This window comes from Dromiciops gliroides, chromosome 3 (assembly GCF_019393635.1).
Source record: "Dromiciops gliroides isolate mDroGli1 chromosome 3, mDroGli1.pri, whole genome shotgun sequence".
In the NCBI taxonomy this organism is placed as follows: domain Eukaryota; kingdom Metazoa; phylum Chordata; class Mammalia; order Microbiotheria; family Microbiotheriidae; genus Dromiciops; species Dromiciops gliroides.
This window is the reverse complement of record NC_057863.1, coordinates 489,162,929-489,175,174: the sequence shown is the minus strand read 5'-3', so window position 1 is coordinate 489,175,174 and position 12,246 is coordinate 489,162,929. Positions and strand designations below refer to the sequence as shown.

Below are 12,246 nucleotides of genomic sequence, written 5' to 3'. Positions count from 1 at the left end.
CCCTACTCCAGTTCATTCTCTATATGGCTGCCAAAGAAATTTTCCTAATGTGTAGGTATGGCCACATGACTCCCCTATTAAGTACACATCAGTGACTCTCTATTAGCTCTAAAATCGAGTAAAAATTCCTCTGTTTAGCATTTGAACATTTAAAACCCTTCATAACCTGACTCCATTCTGCCTTTCTAGACTTATTATATATCGTTCTTCTTTCCTCACTTTAAGAGTCTAGCCACTTCCTAGCTTTGTCCACAGTATTCCCCTTGCTTACCTCCCACCCCAGCTTTCTAGCCCCCTTTTATGTATTGTCTTCCTATGTTCTGTAAAGGGAGGAACTGTCTTGCTTGTTTGAACTTGCATCTCTAACACTTAACAGACTGGCTTATCTGTTTCTTTAATGGGCTTCTTGCTGTACCTCAGGAAAAAACTCACTGCTTGCTACACGAGCCTTTGTCTTGAAGAAAGAGAGGAACTGCACAAGGTGAAAGTGAGAAAGAAGTGCATTCCAGGTATGGGATACAACCAGTGCAAATGTATGAAGATTAGAGATGTAGTGTGTTCTCTTTCACGAGAACCTGGACCTGACCAATGACAACTCTGGTAGTATACCACTGTTGGCCAAATGCATGAAGCTAGTCTATTAGGATGGGCAGAGAGCTGAGTAGAGAGACTCAAGCTAGATGTTCTGTGCCCCTAGGGCAGAATCAGGTATACAGTGCAGTGGCATGCTTAGAGTCCCTAAGATTCGAGCCCTGTTATACTCTATCTGGGAATCAAGAATGGGTAGAATTTAAGAGATTATTATATTAGCATTCAAGTTTCCATGCCAACAAATAATTTCAAAATAAATTTTGACCATTTCCCTTGAATAAAGCTTTAAACAAGCAAACAGGTAGTTTCTCAGTTATTTTTAACAACTTTTCATAAAATATTTGGTGTATAAACAATTTGCATTTTATTTTATTTACGGATAATTTATTTTCACGTATATAAAATTACGTAAAGTAAATCATGGCAGCTCTCATGCAATGAGTACTTCAGAGGATAAAAGAATATCAATATAAGAAAGATATTCCAAATCTTCTATAAATTCTGTGGTCATTATAAGAAACCAAGAATATTCCATTCTTTCTATAATTAATTTCCTTGGACAAATTATATCATAAAAGCTGATAGTTATATGGTATGCTTTCAAGTTTACAAAGTATTTTAACAAGTATAATAAGAAATTTCAGTAATGACTTTAATCATCAGATTTATTATGCGTTTAAACCCTGTACTAGCTAAGCTCTGAAGTACCTAAACACTAATCACTTTAATATTAAGCTGACAATATACTCTGTACTTCAAACTGATTTAGAAATTATTAAATACTGCAGTTTATCAGAAATACTCTGGATATAGAGGACTTTAAAAAAAAGCTTTATTTGACAATATTTGTTAATCCACAAAACAAAAAATCAATAATCTGAACTGAAATCGTCAAGAGAAAAATTTAAAAACCCAATTTAACTTTTGATCTAGGATATTTTTAATTCCTCTTGAGAATTTCCAAATGTATATGTGGTGCTAAGGGGTCCCCTGAATTTGTCTTTTTTAATTGCCATATTTTCCAGAAACTCAGAGCATGCAGGAGGTCCTGAATATGTCAAGGAACAAGATCCCCCCTGAGCTGACATTATAATGTGTTGTTTCACCCCAAGCTGGACTCCCTGTGTGTCCTTGGGAGGCAAAACAGGCACTCATCAGTCTGTGCCAGACTGGGATAATGCATGGGCAGTTAGGCTCCTTTGCAGATACGTGGCCCCTCCTCTCTTCATAATCTAACAGTTCCCAAGGGAAAAGAATGAGGCTTTTGCCATCACTTTACTCCTTCCTCTAGGGATTGTTCTTTTTCATACCTTTTGCTGTACCATTTCCCCTCCCATGTCATACCGCTTTTGCTGATATACCCCCCACCCGTATCCTGCTATTATAAAATTACAAACTCCTGTAAAAACTGGGAACTGCTGGGTTCCACATGCATGTTCATTTCTCTTGTCATAAACCTGGTTTTAACATAAGTCTTGTGACATTGTGATTGCCTTTTGACAGTAATAATCAAAAACAATACATAAAATCTTTTCTAGAGCCAGCAAACTGCAGATTAGTGCTAAAGTAGAGAACAAGTGAAGAAGCAGCTAGTGGCCAGGGTATTTGTACTGCTGGCACTGCCAAGAGGAAACTCAGAAATCATCATTTACATTTTTTAAGGCACACGCCTTGTAGGTTTGGTTCAGTTAGTTCACACTGAACCTACTCATAACACACCTCCACAAATGTGGCTTAACTGAGCTGACTGACGTTATAGTTAGAGATGAACCTGTGATGTGGCTGTTGGGATGGATTTGCTGAAACATCAGAACCAAGTCAACATTTAGTAAGTTTACCTACTATGTGCCAGCTGATGAAGTTACAAAGACAAATGAAATAGTCCTTGATCTCAAGATGTATATATTTTAAAAGAAGCTCTTCAGGGGGAAGCTAGGTGGGGCATTAGATAAAGCCTGAATTCAAATCCAGCCTCAGACACTTGACACTAACTATGTGACCCTGGGCAAGTCACTTAACCCTCCAAAAGCAGTTGATGTAATTCAATCAGAATTACTCTATTTTAAAGAAGAACAAGAACAAGAACAAGAAGAAGTAGCAGTAGCAGTAGCAGTAGCAGTAGCAGTAGCAGTAGCAGTAGCAGAAGCAGCAGCTCTTTGAGGGCAGAGACCTCCTTTGCCTCTTTTTGGCACATAGCAGGTGATTAACAAATGTTTACTGATTGATCAGGAAAAGAAATCCAAGGTAATTGGGGGGGCGGGGGGAGGGAGGAGGCAAAAGCAGCTGGGTAGGGGAGGGTACAACAGGAAAGGCCTTGTGTAGGAAATGACATTTGAGCTAAGCTTTAAAGTAAACTTTTGTTGTTTAGACATTTCAGTCATGTCCACCTCTTTGTGACCCATTTGGGATTTTCTTGGCAAAAACAATGGAGTGGTTTGCCATTTTCTTCTCTAGTACAGATGAGGAAACCAGGGAGTCTAATAAAGTTGAGGTGAAGAGGATCAAATGTACATTCCAGGCAAGTGGGAAAATGTATGCAATGGACCATACATAGGAGAAATTATGTTGGCTAGGTTGAACAGTCTGATACATGTGAAGCTCTAAGAGAAACTGGTTCTGTTGAAGATTAAAGCCAGAGTAAAACTCTCTCATGGCACAATTAAGTATTTACATTTAGATAGAATGGACTGGGAGCAGTGGTTTGATCTCTGGAAATTTTAGCCAGTAGTTTGGTATCTCAGGGATTCACCCATCATGCATAGTCAAAAGAAAAAAAAAAGGCTAATCTGAGTCTTTCTCTTACCTCTCTCAAATTTAGTGCTCTGGACTTCAAGGCAGTTGAATTTACAATTCCAATTCTATCATAAGGACATAAAATACCTGAAAACAGGTTGTCCCAAATCCATTATAATCTCTCTTAAGAGCAGGGATTTTCTAAAGCTTAAGTCTCATATCTATTATGTGCCCCCACCCTAATGGCTTCCTCAATCATCTAAATCTTGTTCTGAGCAGCAGTTTATGATTGTCATGACTAAATGAAATACAAATCACACAATATTGTGTAGTTCAAGTATATAAGGAGGGTTAACAGAGCAAATCTTAATGGCATGAACTTGATTCTTCTATAAGACTAAAAATTCTTAAACAGATCATCATTGTATAGTCTAACATTGACCACAAGAACTAATATAGAAAAGCCAGGATGCTCCTGAACTAAATAATCTTTCAATTTTTTTTCAGCTGTGATTCTATGACTGACATCTTGTTACTTCTTTGTAAATCTGTGTCTAAGCCTGGTGACGGTCTATTGAGATAAAAAAAGCTGTACTCCATTTCTCTAGTAAACATTTAAAGAAAAAACTTTCTTATATTTCATAAATACTTCACTGTTTAAACCTAATAAAAATGTGCATTTTCCCTATAGCTCCCAGGCTCCACATCTTTACTCAGCTATATAAAAAGTAAATATAGTAAAATATGCACAATATCTGTTATGATCATTTAAAAATGTCCATTGAATCCAGAACGACTAAATGTCTACTCCCTCTTTCACCTATTTTCAGTCTCTTCTCTACTGGCTCATTCCCTACAAACATGCTTATGTCTCCCATGTTCTGAAAAAGCCCTCAGTTGAGTCTTCTATCCCCATTATTGTCTTATTTGTCTTCTGTCCTTTGTAACTAAATTCCTCAAAGAGGCCATCTCTTAATTGCTTAAAATCTTGCTTCTGACCATATCATTCCATTGAAACCACTCTCTCCAAAGTTACTAATGATCTCTTAGTTGCCAAATCCAATGGCCTTCTCAATCATCATTCTCCTTGCTTTTGACTACTCTGTAACCTCTGACATTCTCCTTGCCTCAAGTCTCTCCCTGCTCCAAACAATTCTCCATTCAGTCACTAAAGTGGTTTTCTAAAATGTAGGTCAAATCATATTATCCCTCTATTTAATAAACTCCACTGGCTTCCTATTGCTTCCAAGATCAAATACAAAACACTGTTTAGCATTCAAAGCCCTTCATAACTTAACTAACTTTTCCAGTTTTTTTACATCCTACTCCCTGACAATTACTGTTTGATCCAGTGATACTGGCCTACTGGCTTTGACATGGACACTCCATCTCCCAGATTCATGCATTCTCTTTGGCTGTCCCCATGACTGGAACACTTTCCCTCCTTTGCTCTGACTACTGACCTCCTTGGTTTCCTTTTAAGTCCCAGCTAAAACCCCACCATCTTCAGGAAGACTTCCCTAACCCCTCATAATCCCAGTGTTTCCCCTCTTTTAATTACTTCCTCTTTATCATGTATATAGCTTGCTTTGTATGTATTTGTATATGCTATCTCCTCCATTAGATTGTAAGCTTCTTAAGGGCAGTGACTTTAACTTTTTTTCTATCCCCAGAACTTATTAAGCCCCTTCTAGTAGGGGCTTAATAAATCCTTATTGATGGCTTGATTAAACATTACTGTAGGATCAGCTAGGTGACACAGTGGATAAAGCACCAGCCCTGGATTCAGGAGGACCTGAGTTCAATTCCAGCCTGACACTTGACACTTAGTAACTGTGTGACCCTGAACAAGTCACTTAACCCTCATTGCCCTGGGGGGGGGGGAGGGAAGCATTACTGTAGGTTGAATGTAATGAATTTGGAGAAGTAGGGGAAGACTAACATTAAGTAAAGCAAAGTAAAATAGAACCAGGAAAACAGTATACACAATGACTAGAACAACCTAAATGGCCAAGAACAAGAACAAAATAACTGAATTGAACATTGGGAAATAATCATGACCAAGCTAGGCCCAAAGAAAAGCTATAGGAAGGTCCCTCCCTCTCTTCTTGGTAGAGGTAGGGATTATGGGTGTGAAAGGATTCCCTTTTCAAAATTTCTTCAATGCCTTGGTTTATTTAGCTGCTTTTACTTTTAAAAAATATATATTTGCTATTAAGGGATGGCTGTAGAAGAGAGGTTGGGGAGGACTATGTTGGGAAATATGTGGTGTAAAAGCAAAAAATTATCAATAAAATGTTATCTTTTAAAAGTTTTTAAAAAGTGATATTCCTGTTCTTTTCTTCAAAGCTGAGATTTTCACTTCAAAATTATTCATGTAAAAAATAACAGTTTAATTTTACTTTTTTTTTGCAGGGCAATGGGGGTTAAGTGACTTGCCCAGGGTCACACAGCCAGTAAGTGTCAAGTGTCTGAGGCTGGATTTGAACTCAGGAACTCCTGAATCCAGGGCCGGTGCTTTATCCACTGTGCCACCTAGCCGCCCCCAACAGCTTAATTTTGAAAGAGTTAGGCAGGAAAAATTCAAACAGCCTCAAATAAACATGAATAATGAATAATAAATTATTAGAAAACAGTAGCTGCCCAAAGAATAACCTGGGTAAAGAATGGTTAATTTTTTTTAAGTCAAGGACTTGGTTCTACTTCAAATTCAAGTAACAGAGCCTTTCCTGATTTCACAAATGCAAGTGCCCTCCCTACAAGCTACACTGTATTTATTATCCTTATATTTAGCCTACATATGCTTACACCTGTATTTATTATTTCTCTTTTAAAATATAAGGGAATATAATATATATCTTGAAAGTAGGGACTATTTAATTCTCTCTTATTTGTATTCCTTGTGCCTGGGCCATTAGTAGAGGTTCTGAAGTGCTTGTTGACTGATTTAAATACTACAGTGAAAAATAATTTCTGTACATAATTCTATTTTTCAAGGTAAGATTAAGTATTTCTAAATCACCTAACTATAACTAATGAAGATTTGGTTCCTTTCCTTATTAGCTGCCATTTACAGTTATACACAGATTATCTGATTTGGTCCTCATGAGAACATCATATGGTGAGTAGTGCATTATTACTATTCCCATTTTAGAGATAAAAGTCATAGCTGACAAGAACATGCTACTTTAAGGTTTACAAAGTGCTTTTCATATATTATCTTCCTAAGGCATGGAAATGACCATATCGCTCCTTTATTCTAAAACCTTTAGCAGCATCTGATTGTCTCTAGTATAGAAAAGGAACCCCTCCACCAGGCATTTAAGGATTTCCACACTCTGGCTTCAGTCTACTTTCTGGGAATTATTTCCTGTCCCTCCCCCCCTTTTTTTTGGCAGGGTGATGAGGGTTAAGTGACTCACCCGGGGTCACACAGCTAGTCAGTGTCAAGTGTCTGAAGCTGCATTTGAACTCAAGTCCTCCTGAATCCAGGGCCGGTGCTCTATCCACTATGCCATCTAGCTGCCCCCTATTTCCGGCTTTCTCATGTTCTAGTCAAACTGGACTGTTCCCTTTCCTACCTGTGGGCATTTTCACATATCACATTCCATGTCTGGACCTGGAATACATTTCCTTTTCATTAAGACCTTTCACAATCCATATCAGGTATCCCTTCCTCCACATTAACTACTTCCCTCACCCTCAATACTCAGTGACTTCTCCCCCAAAAAATTACCTATAAATTGTATCCCAAACTGAATGCAAACTGCTTGATACAAGGACTATTTCATTTGTGTCTTTATATTAATACATTACACACAGTAGATGCTTAATGAATTTCTGTTGAATAAAATTATTTCCTTTGATCCTCATAATGACACTATAAGGTACATATTTAATCTTGTTTTCAAACAACTCAAGATTTCTTCCACATTGTCTTTCACCAGCCTATAAAATTTCAAATTAACTTTTCACAACTTTTCCTGCTCCTAAAATTTACTGGTCTATGAAGCCTTTCTTCAAATTTCTTAAAATAAGGTAAATAGGGGGCAGCTAGGTGGCACAGTGGATATAGCACTAGCCCTGGATTCAGGAGGACTTAAGTTCAAATCCGGCCTCAGATACTTGACACTTACTAGCTGTGTGACCCTGGGCAAGTCACTTAACCCTCATTGCCCCACACAAAAAAACAACCAACCAAACAAACAAAAGGGGTAAATAAATTTTCTAATCATATTTCTCCCTCCACCCTTGAAAAAAATGTGCTTTACATGGATCCTGCTCTTATCAGATGAATGAATATTATTCAGATTTCCTTCCTATGATGGTGTTAGAGACAGGCTAAAAAATGGGTGCATCAAGTCCTCAAAATTCTATTAAAATAAAATAAAGGATGATGACGCACCAAATTATTTTACTGTTTTAGTAAAGTTCTATATATTGAGTTGCCTTACTGAGGATTACTTGTAATTGTCTTAGTATTTCTCCTCCTTTCTAGTCTGACGTCAATCAAATCATTTAGATTTTGTTCTCTGAGTAGCATAGCATTAGATTATTGGATTATTTGATTGTGAGTTAAACAATTAGTATATTGCTAAGGGCCAAAGGCCTTAAATAGATTATCTCAGCTCTCTACACTATAGTCACTTCTTTTCACTCCTCTATCCTTCAACATGCTGCAACTAAAAGAAAAAGAAAAAAAAAAAAAGAGTCCAAAGCACATGGACCACCATTCCATAAACTTATAGTTTTTTACTTCAATATTCCTGTCAGACGGGGATATAAGACTTGCCCAGATAATAAATACACTAAATACATTAATTTTTCTGTTTTCTGCAGTTCAGACAAATTTAATGATTAATTACATAAATTACTAGAAATTCTATAATTAAGAACCCCAATTTCTTTAAACTGAAAAAAAAAGAGTATTATATTTTTTAAAAGGCAAATCTAGAAAATAAAAGCAGATAAGCTCCAAGTTTATCTTTAAATGTTGTTCATTTTAACCACTTCAGAATAAGAAACAGAAATCAGGAAAGAGGGATATTAATTATGTTAAAATTTCATTAATCTATGATTCACTAATTCAGAGTTTGGACAAGATATAGGCTCAGGCTTTGAATATTTAGACCATACTTCATGTCTACTTTGAACAAATAAACCTTTCTGCCTCAGATATCCAATACCACATTTTTTTTTTAAAGCAATGATACTACCACCCTTCTTTCTACCCCATAAAGAATTATCCCTTCTTTTGCCTTTTCTCTCAGAGTCATACATTGAATTCCATGTTTATTAGAATTCTGAAAGGGCTTAATAAACTTTTACAAAGATTTAAAAAGTACTCACTGGAAAGTATTCCTTAAACAGAAACTTGGTCCTTGAGAGGAATATGAGATTAGGAAGCTATCTTCCAACTATTTTTATATTTCTAAATGCCCCTGAATTAAATATAAGATGTACAGATCTATACACTAAATCATGAATGATTAAAGCAGTTAAAAGAAATTAAAAGTTAATTAATGTAACTTTTTTAAAAAATGGCAAGCTGAAAAAGGGTACCAGCAGATATTTAACAAAACCACAAAGTATTTCTTCTTTTGCTTTTACAAAAGTCTTTCATGGTCACTACGCTGTAAAGGTAAAACTCATTTTAAGCAATAAGAAAGTATATGATAATAATTTGAGAAAACTATCAATTATTTATATCACTATTAAAGTGAATTAATCTAGCAACCACATTATAAATGCAGCTGTTTCCATAAAAATCAGTGTCAACTACTCATTTAAATTTGCTTAGTTTAATTACAAAATAAGGAAAAGTATTTAAGTGTTTCTAAGTACATCCTTAACATTTAATGTTTTTATGTATAATACCAGTTGAACTTAATAGCTACTACTAGAGCACACTAGCTAAAGGGATCAGCACCCAAATCAAAATAGAATGTTAACAATGGCAAAACCAATCATAGCTGGATTATTTTTTAAAAGTTGTAAACTTTGGACTTAAAAAAATCAAAAACTCAAATATACTATCAAACCAAAATCTTTTTAACTTTTAGAAGCATTTTATAAAGAAGCCATACCTGAACTATTAAATAACAATTAAAAGCTCTATCATAAAATAGTAGGCTATTAATATTTTAGAGAGAAATTTACTAACATCTAAGTGCAAGTATTTTATTATATTTAATCCAACACTAAACTATTTTAAAATTGAAGCTCTAAAGACCTGAGTTTTCCATTTGTTGATGTATCTTCAAATTAGAATCTCATAAGTCAATTAGTAAATGAATTTGTCATTCTTCACAGTCCCAATGCATAAAAGACTGTATATGCCCAAAGACTTATTAATGAAAACAAAGCAGGCTACAAAAGTCAAAGAGCCCTCATTGAAGACAAATCTTTATCTTCCAAAATACCACCAGAGTATAGCAGATTTCCAAGTGAAAAATCACTTGGAAGCAACTCCTGCTTTAGAGTAGCTTACTCACCACTTCTTCCAACGCAGCACTTCGCCCAAAAGAACAAGTGAGATGTGTGAGGCAGTTAACAAAGGAAGAGAAGAGTTCATTTGGAATGGCAGTTAAAACATTTCGAGGGAACACGGTTATCAAATTGCTGATAATGCTGGAGATGCCCACCGCTTCTGAATCTTCTATTTCAATTCTATAGATCAAAGACACATTTATTATTCAGCAGGAAAGAAGAGTTCCCTCCCACACACCATCTTTTCATTTTCAAAGATTAGTGCAACTATTTCATGCTAGTCATCAATGCAGATATACTTTGAAATGTCAAGAGGGAAAAAAGTCACCTGCTATTTATTTCTCTGCTAACTTCAAAAATAAAAATAAAAAAAGATTTAAAAGTCACTATTATGTTTAAAGAGGCAAATTAAGTATACATACCCGTTAATGGTATTCAGTAATCCCTCAATGAAATGTGCCAGGTAATCCACTTGTGAACCTTCATCGGGAAAGATGGGTCCGTGAAGAGAGGCTAACTGGGCTAGGCACTGGAGTGAATCCTGTGCCATATCTGAATCTTCTCTGATTTTACGATGTACCTGTAAGAGAGAGTGACTGCCAATTCATAAAAATAAATTCTCTTTATCAAATTACATGTCTACTTTTCCAAAGAAGAAAGAGCTCACACTAGCTGTTTATTTTTAAACAAAGTTTTTAATTCCTAAATTAAAACACACTTAAGTATTTTGCCCTCCAATGCACTAACTTCATAAGCCATAATTTTAAACATCCCCAAACTAACTATTCACTGGGTGCTACCTACATTTTGAAAATTTAACTGTCTACAGCATGTTATGTCTTAAAGAGAGAAACAGATGCCAGCCAGTCAGACATACTGCTCCTTCTAAAAACAGCAATAACGACAGTCATCTGTATTATGCTAACTATGCCTAGGCTAGAGTCTTGCTAAAGTTAGTCATCAAGTTCAATCAAGAGTATATGGATGCTCCTTTAGTGGAAGTAAACAGTGAAGATATAAAAAGCAAATGCATTGCAATCCTTAGAAATTCACTCATTTGTTCAAAATCTTACAACTATAATTTTCTCTTCCCTTTAAATTCACCTTTGCTCTATCTACACTGTCATTTTAAACGAATATTTAATAGTGTAAATCCATTTTGAAAGTCTATCCAGGTTTTATTTCAGTGATGCAACACTGATTCTAAACAACCACCACAGTGCTCTAAAGAACACATTTATGTTAGATAAACTCGTATTGTTTATGATTTCAGGTAAGTTTTAAAGAAATATTTCATCTCTGTCACAGGATACAATGTCATAAAACAAAGTATTTTTAGCTTATATTGCTTAATGTAGTCACCACAAAAGCACATAACTTTTGGAGAATGAGTTAGAAACAAATCACACTTCATTTTATTAACAATGAAAATGGCCACTTTTCAGTTTTGCAAAAAATGTCAACATTTTACTAGAGATTAGGTTAGTTCTTCCCTTCTCTAAACTGTTTTTTATTGTTTGTGTCATCCCTTGTCATCTGACTTCTATATGTTCGACCTATTTAGTTTGATTTCTCCAACTACACTCAAAATTCCTCAAGGCAGGTACTATATTTTATACTTACTTTTTTATCTCTTAGGATAACCTAGCACAGTGCTGGCCACATGTTGGCTGCACATCAAATACTTGATGACTGACTCCATCTTCATCTTTCAGCTTCCTTCAGCTTATTGTTATTGAATATATAAATACTTCAAAAACTCAAACATATCTCGAAATTTTAAATAATTATTTTCTCTTTTCTTGTACATTAAAAATCATTTTGCTCAAGAAATACAAACATCTTTCAAATACATTCAATGACATTCTATGATGTCTACATAGTAATCCCTCATCCATTACTACACAAAAATTAAGATATGTAGGCAGTTCTCAATTAGTGAATAAGTTATATCACAAAGGTTTGTTCTGATAAATCAGCTAGACATATAAGAGGTAGATAAATGTCTATGGGATAGCCAAGGAACCCAACCTCTAGGAACCAAAGTTCTAACTTAGAATTTAGATACAATGAATACAGCCCTTGGTTTCTCCTACTCTCACTTCACACTTCCACTGAATACACTCCTTAACTCTCCCATTCTTGCTTTCTAACACCACTTCTAGTCAAGGTGGCTGGTTAAGAAAACAATTTAGGGTTAAGGGAGACTACATTCCATTGTAACAACAGTTGTAATTCAAACATAAGTGACACTGTCATTGCTGAGTTATAAATATATTACATGATTATAAAGTTAAACCCAGGTTCCAAATAAGTACATAAGACATATAGGGCTATAAAGTTCACAAAGTATTACATGTATACACACAGACAGACATACACATGTGATAAATATGTGCATGTTTGTACACATGTATACATGTATTATCATTT

The 12,246-nt window shown here is 35.4% G+C and overlaps 1 protein-coding gene across 1 annotated transcript in view; it reads right to left on the bottom strand.

The window, feature by feature from the left end:
- The window catches only part of XPO4 (exportin 4), a 123,240-nt gene that overhangs the window by 36,868 nt on the left and 74,126 nt on the right, over positions 1-12,246 (bottom strand). Inside the window, exons 8-9 of the mRNA XM_043995953.1 lie at positions 10,236-10,393; positions 9,819-9,993 (exon numbers count right to left, since the gene is read on the bottom strand). Of these exons, the coding sequence (XP_043851888.1) occupies positions 9,819-9,993; positions 10,236-10,393 (333 nt within the window). The remainder of the gene's footprint in view (positions 1-9,818; positions 9,994-10,235; positions 10,394-12,246) is intronic.